The sequence below is a fragment of the Nicotiana tabacum genome, chromosome 9 (genome assembly GCF_000715075.1).
Source record: "Nicotiana tabacum cultivar K326 chromosome 9, ASM71507v2, whole genome shotgun sequence".
Classification (NCBI taxonomy): Eukaryota; Viridiplantae; Streptophyta; class Magnoliopsida; order Solanales; family Solanaceae; genus Nicotiana; species Nicotiana tabacum.
In genome coordinates, this window is record NC_134088.1 from 122,579,001 (window position 1) to 122,600,425 (window position 21,425).

The 21,425-nt window shown below is 32.6% G+C and overlaps 2 protein-coding genes across 2 annotated transcripts; both read right to left on the minus strand.

Annotated features, from left to right (window-relative positions):
- Nucleotides 1-424: 424 nt before the first annotated feature.
- On the minus strand, nt 425-3,094 carry LOC107763032 (early nodulin-like protein 18). Its single transcript, XM_016581439.2, has 2 exons — nt 2,785-3,094; nt 425-1,044 (listed from the first exon to the last, which is right to left on the minus strand). Exons 1-2 carry the CDS (start codon nt 2,981-2,983, stop codon nt 542-544), a joined length of 702 nt encoding a protein of 233 aa, XP_016436925.1. The 5' UTR covers nt 2,984-3,094; the 3' UTR covers nt 425-541.
- An 11,482-nt stretch (nt 3,095-14,576) lies between these two features.
- LOC107763033 (uncharacterized) lies at nt 14,577-18,887 on the minus strand. The gene is made up of 3 exons (XM_016581440.2): nt 18,042-18,887; nt 16,234-16,397; nt 14,577-16,129 (listed from the first exon to the last, which is right to left on the minus strand). Exons 1-3 carry the CDS (start codon nt 18,649-18,651, stop codon nt 15,038-15,040), a joined length of 1,866 nt encoding a protein of 621 aa, XP_016436926.1. The 5' UTR covers nt 18,652-18,887; the 3' UTR covers nt 14,577-15,037.
- Nucleotides 18,888-21,425: the final 2,538 nt, after the last annotated feature.

The following is a 21,425-nucleotide window of genomic DNA, read 5'->3' on the forward strand; positions in this document are numbered from 1 at the left end:
CTTTAAAGTGACATAAAAACTGAATTTCATGACGCACTGGCTAATTCCTAAATAACAACCCTTTAGAGTGACTACCTGGTGTCATTTCTACTAAAATTTCGAATAAGTTCCAATATTTGGTTAGTTGTACAAGAAAAAAAAATCACCGTATCGTCCCATTGGCCTTATTAAATTCCATGTTGCTAACACTTGCATTAGTTACACATAAATGTGTGATTGTTTTATGCGAAATAGAGTGTAAAAATACATATAAATTGTCCCACTATAACATTTCTACATTATTATTCATTATACAACAAATTCATACATATTATTCACTACATAAATAATCTTTGAATTAGAATACATTCACAATTTTGTCACAAACCAAACGACTCCAAAATGTAGTAAATTGAAAAAGAATATAGAGTTAACAATTGAAAGAAATAAACGGTGATATTATACAATCAATAGTCTAATGCCAAAACCTCTACGCTCTGTACTATAGGTATGAATTGAAGGGTAAATACAACACAGAAAAAAAAAATTAAAATTCCTATAATCAACAAATACTAAAAGCTAAACCAACTACAACAAAAATCCGATTTAATTGTGTACCAAAAAACTTAGAAAATGTTGAGAGTGAAACAGAATTTGAAGGTTCAGGACTATCATCACTCACTTCATGTGGATGATCAAAAGAAGCAGGAACTATTGTATCTGGTACCGATTCATCGTCACCGGAAATCGGACTCATCGGAGCCTCTGAATCGTCGTCAGACGGATTTCTGAGGCTCCGAGCTAATCCTTGACCACGTGTCACGTTTATTTTAAAATTCTGACCGTTTTGGCATTGTTCGCCGTCGTAATCGCCAGAGAAAAAATAAGTAGTTCCAATTTTTAGAAGTGGCACGGCAATTGAAACCGGATAAACTGAAGTTGATGATGGATCTGTTGATGACCATTGTATAGTATCGTTGTTTAGGGCATTGTCGTAATCACAACTTTTGTATGTGGTAAAGTTGTAAGTTTGAATGACTGAATGGTTATTGTCCGTGTTGAAAACTGCATTATTAAACAAAAAAAGAATTAGAAGAAGAAATTTTTTAATTATGATATTCAAAAGTATAGGAGGATTTACAGCGTTGGATCCAAGATTTTCACTGTGAGAAGTCAAAACATGAAGAAGCAAATATACGAAAAATCAAAGGAATTTAACGTATAGTATATACAGTTAACTTCTCTATAACAACGTCATTTGTTCCGATATTTTTTTGTTGCTATAGCAAAATACTGTTATAGAGAACATGTAATAATAAGACGAAATGAAAATCGATTCGAAAATAAATTTGACCATTATACTGAAATGTTGTTATAAAGAATGAATGCAATGGAAAGAAGTTTGACTGTATATACATTTAAAAAAAAACTATCTAGTTAAACAGTATAATTTTTCGGCCAAAGTGTGCTAATGGCTCCACCACTGCCTACTAGGAACATATGACACAGTGGTAACTGTGCTGCTAGAATGAGAGACGGATCCAGGATTTGAATTTTATGAGTTCCTACCGTAATTTTAATTTTAATATACAATAATAACTTAATTCACAATTAGATATTTATAAATATTTTGTGAATTTCTTAATAGATATACATCGTCTATGCAAAAGTTATTGGGTTCCCGGGAATTAGGCAACAACACTCTAGATCTGCCACCGGCTAGAACGTAGTATGTACCAGATAAAATAATTGAGATGCGCGTAAGCTAGTTCGAACAACCAGTAAAAAAAAAATAGGAGGTGGGGGAGGGGGGAGGGGTTATGACATAGAATGATGAAATGGCTTCATTTTCGGAACATGTGCAAGCATATGGATATGGTCACTACTATCATGTTACTTGTACAATACCTTATCATAACACAAACTTCGACAACTAACATATCAAAACAGCATAGCCTTGGCTAATTTGCGTTAAAACAATGCTAACAAATACAGCTATTTATGATTATAAAATTCCAAAGTCACCAAAAATCAAGTGACAGATTGGTAATTCCAAAAATAGTAAGTGCAAAGATAAATTCATTAGGTGCAACTTTATGTAAATCATTTATCACTCTGGTAATATAAATATTTCATAAGTCTCATGTACACGAAATTTTCTGCAGACATAAGCTATATCCTAATTGGAAGATCCATAAACCATTTCCAATCAAGATTTTCTGTGTGCTTGTGACACTGAAATATAGAGTTATCTTAACTAAGGGCTCGTTTGGTACGCGAACTAAATTATTCAGGATTATAATTCTAGGTACTAATTTATACCACATGAGAGATGGGATAAAATAATCTCACATTTGATGGGATAATGCGGGATAAGATGGGATAAGATGAGATATTCTGGATTAAGTCTATGATTAAATTTATACCTTGTTTGATTGGCGGTATAAATTTATACCTCCAACCAAACAAGGTATAAATTTGATCCTACATCTTATCCTACCTCATATCTCATACCAAACGACCGTCGTTGTTTGTACGCAGGATAAGGTGGGATAAAGTGTCTGATTAAATTTATACTATATTTGGTTGACGGTACCATCAACCAAACATAATATAAATTTTTCATAGACTTAATCCTAGATATTCCATCTTATCCTATCAAACTTGGAATTGGGATTATTGAACTTCCAGGTGGGATAAATTTGTCGGAGATTATAATCTCTAGACAATACTTCCGAGATAGTTTAGTCCGCGTACCAAACGACCCCAAAAGAATTTTAAAACGGATTGATCAAGAAAACTTACTGAGAAAATCACCAAGGCTAAAGTTTTTGCCAGCAACCCATTTTCCATAATTAACAGTAGGCTTTTGAAGATTATCAAACCAACCCAAAGAATCACCTACTGTGTAATTCTTGTAAGCATCAGCTGATCTTGAAAAGGAAATGAAGAAAAAAAGTAGAAGAAGAAACCATTGAAGTTTACTGTTAAAACTCTCTCCCATTTTTTGTTTGGAATTTTTTTTGGAAAAGAAACAGTCCAAGAAGAAGAAGAATAAAGGCAAAGATGTATTAGTAAGAAATGTGCTGGCACAGTGGCAAAAGCCTTTTGTTTTGTTTTTATATAGAAGACCTTGTTCCTTTCTTAAATTTACTAGAATGGTTCTCTTTTTATTTGAGCTGTGTTTTCTTCTTAATTTTGCAGATTTTTCCAATTAGAGGCATTGGTGATGTTGGAAAAGGGGTTTCCGCGTAATTGGTAATTAAAGTTGTTGTACTGTGATCAGGAGATTACGGGTAGAAACAACTTATTGTAAAAATACAGGATAAGACTGTATACAATAGACTCTTATAGTCCGCCCCTTTCTCGGACCTCGTGCGTAGTAAGAGTTTAATGAACCGAGCTACCTTTTTTTAGGCATTGTTTATGTTTAAAGTCTTGTTATACATGGATAATGTCAAAAAACTTTTATATTATCAATGTAGTTTAATCGATTATAATTTGACGTATTTTCTAGGTTTAATTTCTAACTAATCACTTTTTAATTTTAAGGATGATCATCCATAATTATCTTTTTAATGACTTGATAATGTAATTTTTTTAGATTATCAATGTATAAAAATTAAACTCTCATTCGTCATTTTTTTGCTTGTGTGTTTTCAATAGTATTAAAAATCAAGGAAATATTTATATTTACACACATACAAACAAAGCGAATGAATAACTCGCATGAAACTAATATTAAGTGTAGTCAATTCATCTTATTTAATTTGAATGTCTCGTTTTCTATTACTTAATAATGTCTTTGAACATAAAACTTTTAATATCAAAAGTAGCAACTAGTTAATACATATTATGTGCTCTTTCACTATCTAAATATTACTAGCTAACTTAGAAAAATGATAATTCAAACATCAAATTAAATAAATGAACTAAGGTTTTTGTTTGAAGTAATTAAATAGGTGGGCAACTGTCTAATATAGTATAGTAGTTGGGGCAAATTAAATTTAAGTTGGGGCAAGTAGAGTTTGGTTAAATGTCAAGTTCATTGTACTATTAGCTCATTTCAATAATAATAATAATAATAATAATAATAATAATAATAGAAGTTCTCTATAGTATTTTTGATTGGTATAAGTATATCACACAGGATTAAAAGATCTTAAAAGAACATAAACACTTAAAGTAAATATGCTTAGTTGACTGAAATATAGTACCATTAATAGGTATCACTTATATAAATATTTTAGTTTTAACTAAGTGTTAATAAATTTCAATAGATTGTAAGTCTTTCGAAATAATTTTTTTAATGTAATATTAGATCTATCTTGTTTTTAAACACGTCATTTCACCATAGTTTCACACTTACGAATTGCTGTATCTTGAGGTTTACCCAGACATGATCAAATTATATAATATGGAGAAAAACATTTTAAAACATAATAGGGTATATGCTTTTATTAAAATTAAAAACCTTTATAAAAGAGAACTACTTGTTGGTCGGCAAAGAATCTACCGTTCTGCTTTTAGGCAGAATTATTTTATATTTTTTCCTGTTAACAAAAGACAGAAGTAGAAGTTGAAGTGTTAATTCAAGAATTGCAGATAAATTTCAAAACAAATGGTACTTTATGTAATAAAATAAAAACTATAAAAGAAATAAACTGAAAACAAGTATAGAGGGAGATTGATATTTTATTCAACTTTCAAAGTTATGTTCATAATGAACCGAAAACTCCTCTATTTATAGAAGAAATGAAGCAGCTGCGAGACTTTTCAGGAAGCAACTGAAAGACTTTTTTTTTAGCTGCTTGTAAGCTGTCTTCATGAGCTGCTTGCAACCTGCATGTTTAATAAGATTGTTGCAAATTATTTCATTGAGTTGCTTGCAACCTGCCTCCATGAGCTGCTTGTAAGCTGTCTACATGAGTTGCTTGCAACCTGCCTGTTTAATAAGAAGCTGCTGCAAATCATTTTATTGAGTTGCTTGCAACCTGCCTGCATCAGCTGCTTGTAGATAAATTTCAATAGAGTACTAAATGGATAATCTTCTTCAGGAAGATTATCTATAGCGCAGTAATGAATGGACATCCACAATATAATATTTTCATAACATTCCCTCTTGGATGTTCATTAAAAGATAATGTGTCTCGTTAAAACCTTACTAGGAAAAACTCAGTGGGAAAAAACCTAGTGAAGGAAAAAAAAAGTACACATATTTAATAATACGCATTTCTAGTAGCCTCATTAAAAACCTTTCAAGAAAAATCCCATGGGAAAAAACCTTAGTAAGGAAAAAAAGAGTACAGTGCGTATTTCACTCCCCCTGATGAAAATCTTGTTTCAAATATTTGAGTCTCCGCATTCCAAACTTGTAAACCATCTTCTCAAAAGTTGAAGTTGGCAAATATTTAGTGAACAAATCTGTCGGATTGTCACTTGAACGGATTTGTTGCACATCAATATCACCATTTTTCTGAAGATCACGTGTGTAGAATAATTTTGGTGAAATGTGTTTCGTTCTATCTCCTTTTATAAATCCTCACTTTCATTGGGCTATGCATGCAGTATTGTCTTCGTATAAAATTTTGGATCTTTTATCACATTTCAAACCACATTTTTCTCGAATGAAATGAATCACTAATCTCAACCATACGCATTCCCTACCGGTTTGAGATCGAGCTTTATGGGAATCAGATAAATAACGTGCATCTGCATAACCAACAAGATCTGCACTACCTTTGTTAGCATAAAACAAACCCATATGAAGAGTTCCCTTTAAATATTGCAATATATGCTTAATCTCATTCCAATGTCTCCGTGTAAGAGAAGAGCTATATCTTGCTAGTAAATTAACAGAAAACGTTGTGTCAATCCTTGTAGCATTAGCAAGATACATAAGTGCACCAATTGCACTGAGATAGGGTGTTTCAGGACCAAGGAGTTCCTCGTCCTCTTCTGGAGGTCGGAACGAGTCCTTATTCACTTCAAGTGATCGAACAATCATTGGTGTACTCAATGTGTGCACTTTGTCCATGTAAAAGCATTTTAAGACCTTTTATGTATAGGTAGATTGATGGGTAAAGATCCCGTCTGCTAAATGTTCAATTTGCAGACCAAGACAAAGTTTTGTCTTTCCAAGATCTTTCATCTCAAATTTTTTCTTAAGATATTCAATTGCCTTTTGGAGCTCTTCTGGAGTTCCAACAAGATTTATGTCATCAACATAAACAACGAGTATAACAAATTTTGATGTCATTTTCTTTATAAAAATACATGGACAAATAACATTATTTATGTAACCTTCTTTCAAAAAATATTCACTAAGGCGATTATACCACATGCGCCCAGATTGCTTTAAGCCGTACAAAGATCTTTGTAATCTAATTGAATACATTTTCCGAGATTTTGAATTTGCTTCAGGCATTTTAAATCCTTCAGGGATCTTCATATAAAATTAATCAAATGAGTCATATAGGTTATGACTTACATTTAAATGGCATGACATCTTCAGGTATCTGGACTACAGGTCCGATCCTCACAATCTTTTACAATATTGTACACTATATTGTATCAAATATATCGTCGATGATCATTTTGTATCAGTTCGCAAGCGACATAACTTGTTGAGATCTCATCACTTTCTTTATTTTCATGTACCTGAACTTCTTCTAGAGTTTCATGAAATGTTATGTCGTGGGCTCTTCTAGAGCTTATTTCCTCCTTATTATGATCATTTTGATCATTTGCTCCTATTTTTTTCAAGGATTGTTACCTTTGGAACCGATAGATCTACCACGTTTCATGCGTACAGTAAACTCTATCCTTCACGGACTTTAATTTTAATAGGAGCATTTGCAGCTGAAATATAATATTTAATCTTGGATCAGCAAATAATTCTGGCATTTGACTTGAACTATCTTCTAAGCGAGGATCATATTAATGATAATTCGATTCATATAGCATATTTTTCAGCTATTTTATTCCATCCCCCAAATGTTAGAAAACTAACTCATATTCCCAATCTTCTTTGGGAAACATATCTTTGTGCATTGTGGTAGAGAAATTAATCATACACCACACATCAAAAGTTATTAGATAGTAAAAATATTTGGTTTTTGATCCTAAACCAATTGTGAGGGGATGACTTATCATATTTTGTTGGTCTGATACATACAAGTGTTGTTGTATGTAATTTATAAAATCTTAGACCAACACATGAGGCTTTGTTCTCATAAGCAATAGTTTAGCCATTAATAGGAGGTATTCAATGCTAAACTAGCTTGGATATAAACCAGCATCATCAAGATGAACTATCTTGATTTCATAATCTGAAAATTATGCTCTTAATTGAGAAAGGCAATTTCAAATGCCAAACTGCAGGTTGACAATAAACATACATGTAACCATCTCATATATGCAACTATAAGTGATTTACATGATAGGTGAATGGGCCCATATTCACCTTTTATATATTCCAGAATTCAGGCGTTTTAGTCCCAACTTTAGCTGGTATAATCAATTTATTATGAGAACAAGCAACACAAGAGAATTCTTGAAGAATTTTCTAGTTCTTTAGTATATGCTTATCTAAATTCTCAAATAGCTCATTTAAAAATGACAAATGAAAACTTCAAGTTTATCATGACACGTGCTATCTCTAAGTAAACTTCTGGTTTACTATGGCATAAACTTTTGCATCAGTAAATTTTTAATTTACTGTGGCTACTTTTGTATCAGTAAATTTCTGGTTTACAGTAGCTACTTTTGCCTCAGTAAAACTTCTAGTTTACTGTGACCACTTTTGCATTAGTAAACTTCTGGTTTACTGTGATATATGATATAGTACAAATTAAAGAATAAGGCGGGTCACTTCTCACATACATATTATTTTATCCTCTACGATTGTTGAAACATGAAGATTTTCAATCTTTCAGTCATTTGTAGTCTCAATATGATAGCCATTTGTATTAGTAAACTTCAGGTTTACTACAACATATGTTTTGACCATAATCATATAATATGAATGACATATTATTTATATATAAGCTCTTCGAGAGCCTTCATTTATTATCCACAGTCTAATATTTATTAGACACTTCTGGTGCCATGTGTCTTCTAGACAAACAGTTAGTTCTTCATGAGTTGTTGATACATTTTGTACTATCAAATATTACTCAGACACTTCTGGTATCATGAGAGAAAATCATGATCAAATAAACTATATAAAATAATTATTTAAGCACAAGAAAACACCTCTTCATAATATTTTCCTACTTCAGGAGGAAATTTTAATTGTGTTACTTCTCTAGGAGTAAATTTAAAATACGGAATATTGAGTATATATTCTCTCAATCATATTAACTCTTCTGGAAGTGAATTATAATATATTTACATCAAGAGTACGTTTATATTTACGGCTTTATTAATATTATCACATTCACTTCAGGGAATGGATTAATATTTATCAAAAGTTCTCTTCCTTCAGGAGATAGAACATAATTATTTGAACGTGCATAATCATATCAAATTGTGATTCTTCAAACCTCTTTTAAGATATTTGCTACTTCAGAAGCAAATCGATGTATGCATGTAATATAGAGAATTTTCTCTAACTTATCTTCATTGTAATCATAACAAGCCTAAATTATCACTTCTGGTGGTCATAGGCATATAACACTTCTGGTGATTATCAAAATTTAGTTACAATGAGATATATAAAACATAGCCGCTTCTGGTGGCCGTACTCTGCTGGAATTCAAGTGAACCATGAAGTTAAGTCATAACGAGACTTAGGAAATATTACCACCGTTGGTAATTATATATTTATCATAAACTCTGCTAGAGTGTAGATAGATCTGACATTGTTATTCACCTTTTAATCCTTCACTAAACGATCAAGGAGGAAAATAAGTACAAAAATAGCAACTGTATAAGTATACATAGTCCCCAACTATTTATCACATAAACTACATATGTAGTCTCGCGATCATATAATAACTTTAAGTAAAATCAATTTTTTTTCCAATTTTGCGAGACCGCATCCAAGTAAAATGACATATGCATCATTAGTTGGCTAGAAAGACGTGATGAACATGCATGATAAACATATATTTAGAAAAAGAAACTTCGTACCTTGGAGTATTTGCTTGAGATGGTAGAGTCTCGTGCTGATAACGTGTAATAAAATAAAGATTATAAAAGAAATAAACTGAAGACAAGTATAGAGAGAGATTGATATTTTATTCAACTTTCAAAGTTATGTTCATAATGAACTGAAAACTCCTCTATTTATAGAAGAAAGGAAGCAGCTGCGAAACTTTTCACGAAACAGCTGCAAGGCTTTTTTTTAGCTGCTTGTAAGCTGTCTGCATGAGCTGCTTGCAACCTGCCTGTTTAATAAGAAGCTGTTGCAAATTATTTCATTGAGTTGCTTGCAACCTGCCTACATGAGCTGCTTGTAAGTTGTCTGCATGAGTTGCTTGCAACCTGCATGTTTAATAAGAAGCTGCTGCAAATTATTTTATTGAGTTGCTTGCAACCTGCCTGCATTAGCTGCTTGTAGATAAATTTCAACAGAGTACTAAATAAATAATAGCGGAGTAATGAATGGACATCCACAATATAATATTTTCATAACACTTTACTATTTTCTGTACTTTTGCAGAGAATTTAACATTCCATGTGCTTCAAGGGTCACGTGTCCTCTTCTCTTTTGATATTCACTTATTACTCAAAAAACATTATCTTTATATTCCCAAAAAATATCTCAGTCAAGATTACTTCTTGCTGACGGTCAAGTACACTGAATTCTCGTGCTTTGCTAAAATAAAAGTATTTTACTACTCCTCCGACCCACAACAAGTTTTTATTTTAATTTTTTTAAATCCAAAATATATATTTATTTACATAATTAAGAAGAAATTAATTTTTTTCCCAAAATTTTTTCTTATTTACATATTCCAACGTGTCAAGGTTACAATTAATTAAGATTAATTTAGTGAATACATTTTTTTTCTCTCGGTGTTTATTTTTTCTTAATGGGTGTGCCAAAAATAAAATGATCACTTATTGTTGACCGGATGGAGTATTTTCTAACATGTAAATTCACTCAAAAAATAAAAAACTATATGACTTACACTTTCATTATTTTAAAATTTAATATATTATTTGTTCTGAAATATGATAAGAATTTTAATCTATTTAGAAACTTCAAATTACTAAAACCTTTTGTTAGCACTACCTACATTAAAAGGAAAACAAAATACAAGCAAAAGGAAAAAGCATATTTCACTATTGAAATGTTGATCTTCAAATAAATGACGTGGAAAGTTAGTGTTGTGTATATTTTGTTTTATCCTATATTTATTTGAACTTAAAATTAAAAACTAATTAAAGATGAGTTTTTTCTTTTTGATTTCCTTTGATTCGTACCGTCCTAGAGGTATACATGGATTAGGTTGGTTCGATTCTTATTAAAACCAAACCAAACTAACTATATCGGTTTAGATTGATTCGGTTTGTCAGTGTTTTCAGATTTTTTTGTTACATGAATATTATTTCAATTTACTTTGTTAAATTTTTAATAAGTAAATATATGTTTAGTAAAAATTAAAAAAATTAACAAAGATACGATCTATTAAAATATTTTTATAGGAGAATTTTCTTAGTAACACATGATAGTTACTTTTTTAGTCGTCTCACAAAAAATTTTCGTTTATGTACACTTTCAAGGTTAACCAAATTCAATAATTAAACATAAAAAATTAATATGATACCTAAATAATATATCTTTAATAAATTTGACATGTGAATATTGAAGAACAAAGAAATTGATACATTTCAGTAACACTTGATAAGAAAGTGATCATACAATCAATTATTTAAAGTTGCTAATAAAAATGGAGCACTTCATATTCTATTAAATATTACACCCCACAAGAGAATCCCAAATATTTTTAGACATCCTTTAAAAAAATTTATATAAAGTCTTAAAAGTACATATAAAAATTATATATGTATATGTCGGTTTGGTTCGAATTTTTGTAAGCAATACCAAACCAAACCTAATCGAATTTTTTTAATCGATTTGGTTTGAGTTTTCGGTTTAGTGCAATTTTTCCAGTTCGATTTGTACACTCTTACGTACCGCATAAGATCCATTAAAGGAGAAAATACTTATTACTGAAATATTTTTGACCTATTAAGGGTGAAGAAATTATATTCATCCACCAAATCACATCCTAATAACTAGGGCAAGTTACATATTTAATCGATCAAACAAAAATAATTATATTTACTAGTCAATACGCAAAAACTATATACTGATTATATATAAAATACATACTTTTTATATATTATATATTTATATATATTAATAAGGTGAGTCTAACTCCAAACTCCAAAGCAATCATATTTTGTGAATAATTTAATAAGAATCTTATCTACTGGCATGAAAGTGAGAGTGTCGGTGGAATAATACGGCTGTAGATCTTTATATTATGGTTTTATTCATGTGATATTATTAGCTGTATCATTTGCTTTGCTTTTCTCCAAACTACTCTACGTACGTATTTCATGTGGTTTCCATCAACGTACTCCACGTACGTACGAAAAATAATATAGATAATTTTATACTATATTTTTGACCCGCCCCTATCTTATGTCCTTCAATTTGTTAATATTTTTTTTATTTCCTACTTCGTGTTCAATATTCATATTATAATTTTAATTAATTCATATTTACGTTGCATATTGTATTTTTAAAAAAAATTATTGTGACAATATCGGTATATAAAGTTAGACTTGATATAGTTATAAAGGAGAATTTACTTTAACTCATGTAAATAGCCAAAACTGAATACAAATATAATTCGACTTATCTCTTACATTCTCTTCTATCTCGGCCTTTTTCAGTAAGCAACTTTTTTTGTATGCATATACGTTGAAACGATTTTATATTAACTTGGCAAATTAGGAAAGAATGAGCTCATCAAACACTCCTAATTGGTAAAAGCCATCTTCATATTCAGTGACGCAAAAGTAGATGAAGTAGACCTAAAATTGCTCGCGAAAAAACTGTCTAATAATCGCATGTTTGGCCAAGTTTTTTTTGAGGCAAAAGCGTTTTTTTGTTGTTGTCAAAAGTACTTTTTTTTTCTTCTTCTAAAATTAAGGTGTTTGACCAAGATTTTGAAAGGAAAAAAAAGTATTTTTTAGGAGAAACAGAAAAAAGTAGTTTCTCTCTTAAAAAACACTTTTTTGAAAAGCACTTTTCAGAAAAATACACTTAGAAACAATTTTTTAAAGCTTGGCCAAACACTAATTGTTGGCTTTTCAAATTAATTAGCCAAACAAAAACTGCTTCTCACCAAAATACTTTGAGAAAAACACTTTTAGGAAAAAACGCTTTTCAAAATAAGCTGAATTTTGTAGCTTTGTCAAACGAGCTATAAATAGATGTCCTAGCTCATGAAATCAATGTGGACTTACTAGCATAATAGTATGCATAAAAAATCTATATAGGTGATACTAACTAGTTACATTGAAGTTTGATGTTTGTTAAAAGTTCTTCTCTTCTATCTCGGTCTATTTCACCGAATGAATGGCATGCAAGAAGTCATAATTAATGTGTCTTAAAAGACGACTCATTTAGTATTGGAATGAAGTCGGTCCAAACAGAACGGAACGAATGGAAAGCACTCTTTATATGCCTTAAAAGACGACTCGTTTAATATTGGAATGAAACCGGTCCGAATAAGGATGTTTACGGGGTCGGGCCTCATCGCATTAATTGTGGGCTAATAGTGTTTGGCCCAATCCATCAAGGGGGAAAGTGCACACAGAGCCACTAATTAGAGATATCTTTACTTTTTAGTCACTATTTTAAATGTATTTACTCTTTAGCCAGTGCTTAATAAATTTTTACCCTCCCGGACAAAAATACCCATGTGCTAGACATGGGTGTTGTGTAAATATTAAGGATACGATGTCCTTAACTTCATGAGTATTGTGTAAATATTAAGGACAAAGTGCCATGTATTTGCACCTTATGCTATTAAACTTTAGGACATCATGTCCTCAACTTCATATGTGCAGTGTAAATATTAAGGACGTGGTATCCATGGTGTTGTGTAAATATTAAGGACATAGTGTCCTTAACTTCATAAGTGTTGTGTAAATATTAAGGACAAAGTGTCCTGTATTTGCACCTTCTGCTGTTAAACTTTAGGACGTCATGTCCTTAACTTCATATGTGCAGTGTAAATGTTAAGGACGTGGTGTCCTTAACTTCATGTGTGCAATGTAAATGTTAAAGACATAATGCCCTTAACTTGTATTTGCAACTTCTGTTGTTAAACTTTAGGACATCATGTCCTTAACTTCATATGTGCAGCGTAAATGTTAAGGACATGGTGTCCTTAACTTCATGTGTGCAATATAAATGTTAAGGACATAATGTCCTTAACTTGTATTTGCACCTTCTGTTGTTAAACTTTAGGACATCATGTCCTTAACTTCATATGTGCAGTATAAATATTAAGGACATGGACGTAATGTCCTTAACTTGTGTTTGCAACTTCTGTTGTTAAACTTTAGGACATCATGTCCTTAACTTCATATGTGCAGCGTAAATGTTAAGGACATAGTGTCTTTAACTTCATGTGTGCATTGTAAATGTTAAGGACATAGTGTCCTTAACTTTATGAGTATTGTGTAAATCTTAAGGACATGGCGTCCTTAATATTTATAGATCACTCATGAAGAAAGGGTAAAAATGACTTTTTGTATCGATTTTAATAGAGTAGTGGTTATTTTTGCTCAATATTAAAAACACTGACTAAAAAGTAAATACCTCTTAAAAAAGTGGCTATACCATGCCATTTCTACTCCATATAAGGGCTGGGATTGGCTTGGGCCAGAAATGGGCCCAAAAAAGGTTAGTAGTAAATATTTTCTTCTTCTTTATCAAACATTTAAAAAAAAAGAAAAAAAAAAGATGATTTTGGCACCAAATTTGTAAGCTTGGATAAATGATCATACAATGTAATACAACCTCATTTGTCTTGAGAAGGATCATAGAGTGAGGAGCATGCACCAAACTATGCTAATTTATCATGGTTAGGTAAAATTAAGCGATGTACATCATATGCAAAAGACACATGTCATGCACTTATTGGCTTGGTGCATACATCAGGTGCGAGTATTTTTACTCCTCTCACTCATGATCTTTCTCCAGACACATGTCATGCACTTATTGGATTGGTGCATACACCAGGTGCGAGTATTTTTACTCCTCTCACTCATGATCTTTCTCCGGACAAACGATGTCGTATCACATTTTACGATCATTAATCTATACAAAGCAACAAAAATAGGATTTTGATATTTAGCCCTCTGTTTATGCTGGAACCAACGGTTAATTTATCCTTTGCACTAAAAAACAGTTGTCGCAAAAATAAATATCTATGCCAAGGTTTTAGAAAAAAATTAAAAAGGAAAAGAAAGAAAAAGAAGAAAAACAACAGGTCCAGCAAAGCTTCACAGGCAAAATGCACAAAAAACTCAGTTACAGAAGTTTGAAAAGCAAAGAGATATTGGCTGCCAAACATCAACATATATTTCTGAAAATAACCAAAGTTCTGAGTGGCAATATGAAAGAATTTTAGCTAATTCAAGACATACAATTAGGTGAAACCTCTCAGGTAAAAGAAAAATGAAAGCCTTGATATTTTATCTGTGCCTCCTTTAGCAAATTTGAGCAACAGGGTTTCTAGAGCCAACTGCAAATGCTCGACTGATTTCAAGATTTTAGCAAAGGTCTTCAGCAAAAATGTGCAGCCAAATATGGCCTATCAATACAATCACAATGTCATTACCGCATAATGTTGACTTGGAACGAATGCCTTCAGTTGAACAAATTCTTCAAACACGTAGCAGTTCAGTTTGCGCTTTCTGTTCTCCTCCACTCTTTTTGTCTTCAACGCCAACATGTATGATCCATCAAATAATAGGCCGAAATCATAAAATTTTAACAGTAGATACACTGAAGAACGCGCTATGATGGATGACAAACAACTGCATTACAAGATAAATCGCTATCCACAACCCACATAGCAAACTGTTCAAGTCGTTTTTGTATCGTCTCTGAACCTATCTCAGGTGACCAAAAGGCAAACTTCTTTCCATTCCTTGAAGAGGTTTGGTTAGAATCCATATAACTGATGTTCAAACTAAAATCAGTTTCATCAACCCTGTTAAATGCAGTTCTCTTTTGTTCCAATAACTTCCCGACTAAATTTACAAAATTTCCCCCTGTCGCAATTGAACCTCTTGTCTTCAAAGAGGCAACCAAAGCAACAACTTTGTCCAAAACATCATCAACCCAAACTTTTAAAGCTGAGGATGAATTTCTAATGAAGATAAGTTTAAAGTTCTTCCCCAAGGAAAAGTCATTAGCCGGATCATTAGAATCAAGAAATGAATCACCGCTGAGAGGAATCACATCACTATCCACAACCCATGTGCTGTATTTAAGTTCCAATGACTTTCTTATTACATGGGCCTTCACAATAATCTCTTTACCCAATTTTTCATGCGATTTGTCAAAGTTGATCGAGTTTTGTAACCTAATACTGTCAAAAAATTGATCTGTGTCAATCACCGGATAACCCCTTCTCGCAAGATCAAGAAGCAAATCCGACTGTGGACCCAACAAGACATAGTTTTGGATATTAAATCTTTCAAAGTGGCAGAGAAGATTCCTAGTAATTGAGTCTGACACCTGTTGTAGGTTCACAAATATTATAGTCTTCAATGTCTGAACCGCATGAAGAACGGGGACCAGATCATCAGAACTGTGTACAGTTCTACCAGGAAAGACTTCTCTGAAACAGAAATCGTACCATTTCAGATTGTGCAAAGACTGCAGCTTCAAAAGGGTGAGATCAAAAAACTTCTCGTCCACTAAAGAAGAATCTGGCCCAGCTGATTTCCCATAGTTAACACCAGCATCACGGTGAGACACACTAAAAGCTCGCTCATGCAAAAGGTTGGTATAAATATTAAAGTAACCACGGGCATGGATAAATTTGATGAACCAAGGTGTCCAGATTCTTTCCCCCATCTTTTTGTACCATCCTGTAGTCACCTACAAAACAAATTACATTTTAACGTAAGATTTCAAGATAATAGGTTTGTCATTATCTTCTCTAATAAATAAAACTAGAAGAGAAAATTCAGGCGAAACAATACCATGCCGTTAAGAACTGGCTTCAATCCCTTGGACTTGTGTGTGTCATACCATATGCGGAATTCTTTCCAAGGTCTTGGAAACAGAAGTTGACCCCAAGTGCCGACCAACTGGTACAAGAAAAGTTGAGTTCCATCATCAATCTGCATCTTCTTTCCATGTTTACCTGTTAACAAAACCAATTTATATTATCTGAATTCGAGTAGCAGATGAGTGTAGAGATTGTTATGAAGGATGTTTTAAGAATGGAAAAAGATTCCCCGAGGATAGAAGTACTCCACTATGCTAAGCAACACATAAACCATCAAACAACAATAAAGGACATGTATTCTTCAAAATGGAAAAAAACAAACTTAAAATGAGTAAGTTATAGGGTGTATAAATATTAGGAAGCAATGCAACAAAAACTGTGAAATATTAGAAGTGTTAAAAGGCTAATTGCAATAGATCTAGGAGTTCCGTCATATCTGCAATTTCAAATCGCAAAATGATAAACGCACACTTGGTAATGTGAAAAGCACACATTTATCCCAAGTTCTCAGCATGAGGGTTTCAGCAAAGCATTAACAGACCTCGTTTTATGGACATAGAATCACATCAACAATGCTGGCGGGGTAGCTCAAAAGGCTATAAGTGAAATTTGATGATTAAAATTATGAAAAAAGACAATCTGCATGAAAGTGTTATAAAAAGATATTAAATAGCTCAAGGAACACAGATCTGGTTTTGACAATTAAGGGCATCGAGGGTTAAGTTTTCTCCAAATGGAGAAGACTGCGAAGGAACTAATCGTCTAGCTAATATGTTGGACTTCAGCACTCTTCATTGAACATGCTCACTTGATAGTAAAATCTGCTTATAATGGAAGTGATAGCAGTTAATTCTTAAATTATGTTCTTTTTCCATTAATTGTTTTTCCAATAGTGAATGCCAAAGAGAGAGAGCAGGCTGGGACCTTATGCATTATCTTGTAAAGGAACCAGTTTAACAAAAGGGCTCAAAAGTGATATGATACCTTCTTCCCTTGCTCTGGGAGGTAGGTTATGTAGGTGACAACTGTTCATAGGTTGCTCGGTGCACTAAGCTCTCGCTATGTGCAGGGTCCGGGAAAGGACCGGACCACAAGGGTCTATTGTACGCAGTCTTAGACTGCATTTCTGCAAGAGGTTGTTTCCACGGCTTGAAAAATAATCGATTTTGGGTATGGCTGAGATTCATAAGACATTCTCCCTCTTGGAAACTGGCTAATCAAAAGGGGGCACTTTTTCCATTTTCCTTTTTTGAAATTTTCCGCTTTCTTTCCTTATTATATTATGGGAGTACACTGTTTATGGATAGTATGTTGCATTGGTTAAAACTTTAACCTAACATCAGTGCCTAGGGCCTACTGAAGCGCTGCAGATCCTAGTAGAGTATCATGAATGAAGGCCTAATTGATGCTCGTCAGTGTCGGGACAACGCCAAAAAACAAATATATAGGTGATTCAGTATAGTTTTAAGTAAAAATCATTGTGAAGCAATACGAAATTATAAATATACAAATGAGACAACTCCTACAGTTGTATCAAGACCAACTTCTCTGCAGCCATTTGGATCGAACACGAGATCCCATCATTCAGAAATATAATTAGAAGTAATTACACTCTATCCAGCATTATAAGTTCACTGAAATATAATTACAGCTGACTCTATTATAAATACACCATCAAGTAATCTCTTCTACAAAAGTTAAGCAACACTTAGATTCCTAATGTTTCACAACAACAAAAAGAATGCAGCAATAGCAATTAAAAAAAATCAACAAAATTACCTGCAACAAACCTTGGCCGCTGCAAGGAAGCTCCATAAATCATAGGACTATAATTGGACACATTAAAATAATAGTTCTCAATCAAACTTTTCAAGAACCTAAAATAAAGAGGTGACAATTCAAGATCATCCTCCACAACAAATGCAAATTCATCATCTGAACTAGGCCACCAAGTTTCCAACCACTGAGCCTGAAGTCCAGCATTTGAAGTCCTATAGTGCACCAACTTTTCACCAAATTCCCAATTAAACCCATCAACAAAATCAAGAATTTTTTTCGCAAGATTCAATCTTTGGTCAATTTCCACATACCCTTTTGAGGAATCTTGAAAATGATCAATGTAGATATGTAAATGAACAACATGGTTATCATATTTTGCTTTGGAAAGTGAATTTAGGCACCTTGAAAGGGACTCAAAGCGATTAAAGGTGAGAACTTTGATGATGAAAGTGAAGTTTTGGTGAGTTTGGGGGTTGTTGTAGGGGTTAAAGGAGAAAGATTTGGTGGAATTTAAGTTTGATGGGTGAAAAGAGAAGAGGAAAAGAGCAGAAAGAGTAAGGAGAATGAAAAGTGGGATCAAATTTTTCAGGGTTTTCTTGGGTTGTGCCATATGATTGTAATTTTGATGAATTGTATCATCACTTTTTTGAGGTTTTTGTGGATTTTATAACACAGAAAGTTTTCATGTTGGATCTTGAGAGTTGTGCTTGAGAGTGGAAGAAGAGAGAAGAAGAGTATGAATACTGAAGATCAAGGGGAGTTTTACTTGGACAACTTGCACCCCAAGACTTTGTCATAATTACAATTGTAGTCCCCTGAGTTTGTTTTTTGAGCTCAGCATAACATCTGATATTCTACTCTGATACAATTTCAGCCCTCTGTCTCAAATTATTTATGGTATTTCTCTTTTACACACCCCTTAAGAAAATATTAATTAAAAGAGATTTTAAATTATTTTATCCTTATTTATATCTTAAAATATAATCTCTCTTCATTGAATATTAACTATGTTTATGTGCTCTTACTATCTTCAAGAACAATTACTATTAAGAGTAAAATGAGAAAAATAAAATTAATTGTCTTGAGCTTCTAAAATAACAGATAATTTGAGACAACTATTTAGCAATCACGACAGATAATTTGAGACAATGGGAATAATCTAGTTTAAAAGGTTGATGCGAATTTAGTAAATCCAATTTGCATTTAACTTTAACTAATTTAATAATTAATTTAAGTCATGATTGTAAATCTTTCGAACTTGAGCATTGTACCTAAACTAATTTTTTATTCGTTTATATTGATGATAAAAATAACATTGATAATGATTTTAGTAATGACTTTGTAAATTGGGGGAAGTTCAAATTAGTGTAATTATTTTAATATTGTCTCATATTAGCTCAATGAACTAATTTGTCTGGAAAAAAAGAAGGAAGATTCATCAAACTATTTCTAAAGGAGAAATTTGATCAACTAAATTAACAAGGCCAGAATTTAAAGTGTGTCCTCTAAAATGGTCATACTATATTTGTGCAGCCCTACTAGAATTGGGCTATTCAGGGTGCCTAGTCCTCGTGGCCCGCTTCCCTTTCAAGTGGGAAGTACACAAATAGCCATTTTTAGGACTGCTATTTAGGATTTGGCAATTACTTATTTTGTCCTGAAAATTTTAATTAAAAATCTTAATTTCAAGACTTTTTGTCCTAAAAAATGAACTAAAAAACTGAAATTAATGATAGACTACTAATTTTTAAATAGCACCCATTTAGAATGGCTACACGGTGTCATTTCTACCCCCTTTCAAATGTTTTCTTTTATCTTATTTCTTTAGAAATTCAGAATTAGCCTGATTTATAACAATTAATTTTTAACTGCTAATTAGAAAGTTATAATCAGGCCCGGGACCGCGGGCCAAACGGGCCAGGACCGTGGGCCGGTCCTATGATTTGGACCCGTCAGGCCCGGGACTGTTTAGCCCGTCAGGGCCCGGGACCGGCCCGGACCCTTAGCGGGCCAAACGGTCCTAACGGCTATTTTTTTAAAAAAAAATATAGCAGTTGGGCTGTCAAAAATAGTCGTTGGCTATTTATAAAATAGTCATTTAACCCCTCCCCCCCCCCCCAACTTTGTTTTAATCCCAAACTTTTTATAATTACACTTTTTCCCTATTTTCAACTATAAATACCCCATCATTGTTTCATTTTTTCTTACAAAATCATCAATCTATCACAATCTCTCTCTAATTTACTTCTATAATCGCTACTATTGCTTACTTTATTGTTACAATTTGTGAAACAATTGTAAAGTTGGTGAATTGAAGTCTTCAACGATAATTAATTTCCAACAAGTTGTTCGTCAATTCGGTAAACTCGTTCCAACTCTTAAGTTTTAATATTATAATTTTGTTTGTTTTATTTACTTTGCTTGATTAATTAAGATGGCTTATTCCTTAAAAAATATGTTTAGTAAAAATAAGGAAAAATCGAAGAGTGGTGAATCTAGTGGCCAATCTGTTCCTCCTCCACTTCCCCCGGCTCCCCGATCCAAACCTGTTACCCGTCCTACACCTCCTATTCTTGATAGCGATAATAGTTTATTACAATTTACCGAGAGTCAATTTTGCCATAATATTGCACCCGGTGAACAATTAAACTATTAATATATGAATGCTCTTTATGGTAATCCAACTATTGATAAAAATGATGATGAAGAAATAGATTTTGATGAAACGCAACCGGATGACGATACACCCACTAGTCATGCTCCTGAAGTTAACCCAACTAATAATAATCCAGATGATCCCCCGTCTGACCCTCCTATTAGTGCCCCTACTTTTTCTAGACAACCTTCTAAACGGGCAGAAACATCTCTTGTTTGGCAATTTTTTACTCAACTAAGAGAAAAAAATAGGGCTAAGTGTAAAACTTGTGGCAAAGAGTTAGTTTTTCAATATGTTGGAAGTCGGGGGGGACGGGAAGTTTGACTAGACACATATTGCTACACCCTCAAGATAAAGCTAGATATTTTCGTATGAAAGCTTTGGCTGAGGGGACAAGTGCACCTAGTCAGGCTGACCTTAGTACCGGGTCAAATCAATTTTAACTGGGAATTAACACTGTTACCGGTGGTATTTTATATTATGATCCAAAAAAAGATCGGAAAGAATTGGCAAAAATGGTTACTGTTATGTGCTTACCCTATAGTTTTCCTTCTAACCCCCACTTTGTGCATTATATTAGAAAAGTTTATAATCCTACTTATAAAGGTTTTCCTCGCACAACCGTAAAGAGTGATATTTATAAATATAAACATGAATATGAACAATATTTGCGCTATTTATTTACTCATATAAATTATCGTCTTGCTATTACAACTGATATTGGTAGA

Coding starts and splice junctions, on each gene's coding strand:
- LOC107763032 (XM_016581439.2), bottom strand. CDS start 2,983: ATGGGAGAGAGTTTTAACAGTAAACTTCAATGGTTTCTTCTTCTACTT. Junction 1,045..2,784: donor TAGCCTTGGTGATTTTCTCA/GTAAGTTTTCTT, acceptor TTAATAATGCAG/TTTTCAACACGGACAATAAC.
- LOC107763033 (XM_016581440.2), bottom strand. CDS start 18,651: ATGGCACAACCCAAGAAAACCCTGAAAAATTTGATCCCACTTTTCATT. Junction 16,398..18,041: donor GCGGCCAAGGTTTGTTGCAG/GTAATTTTGTTG, acceptor TTTTGTTAACAG/GTAAACATGGAAAGAAGATG. Junction 16,130..16,233: donor AGCCAGTTCTTAACGGCATG/GTATTGTTTCGC, acceptor TTTGTTTTGTAG/GTGACTACAGGATGGTACAA.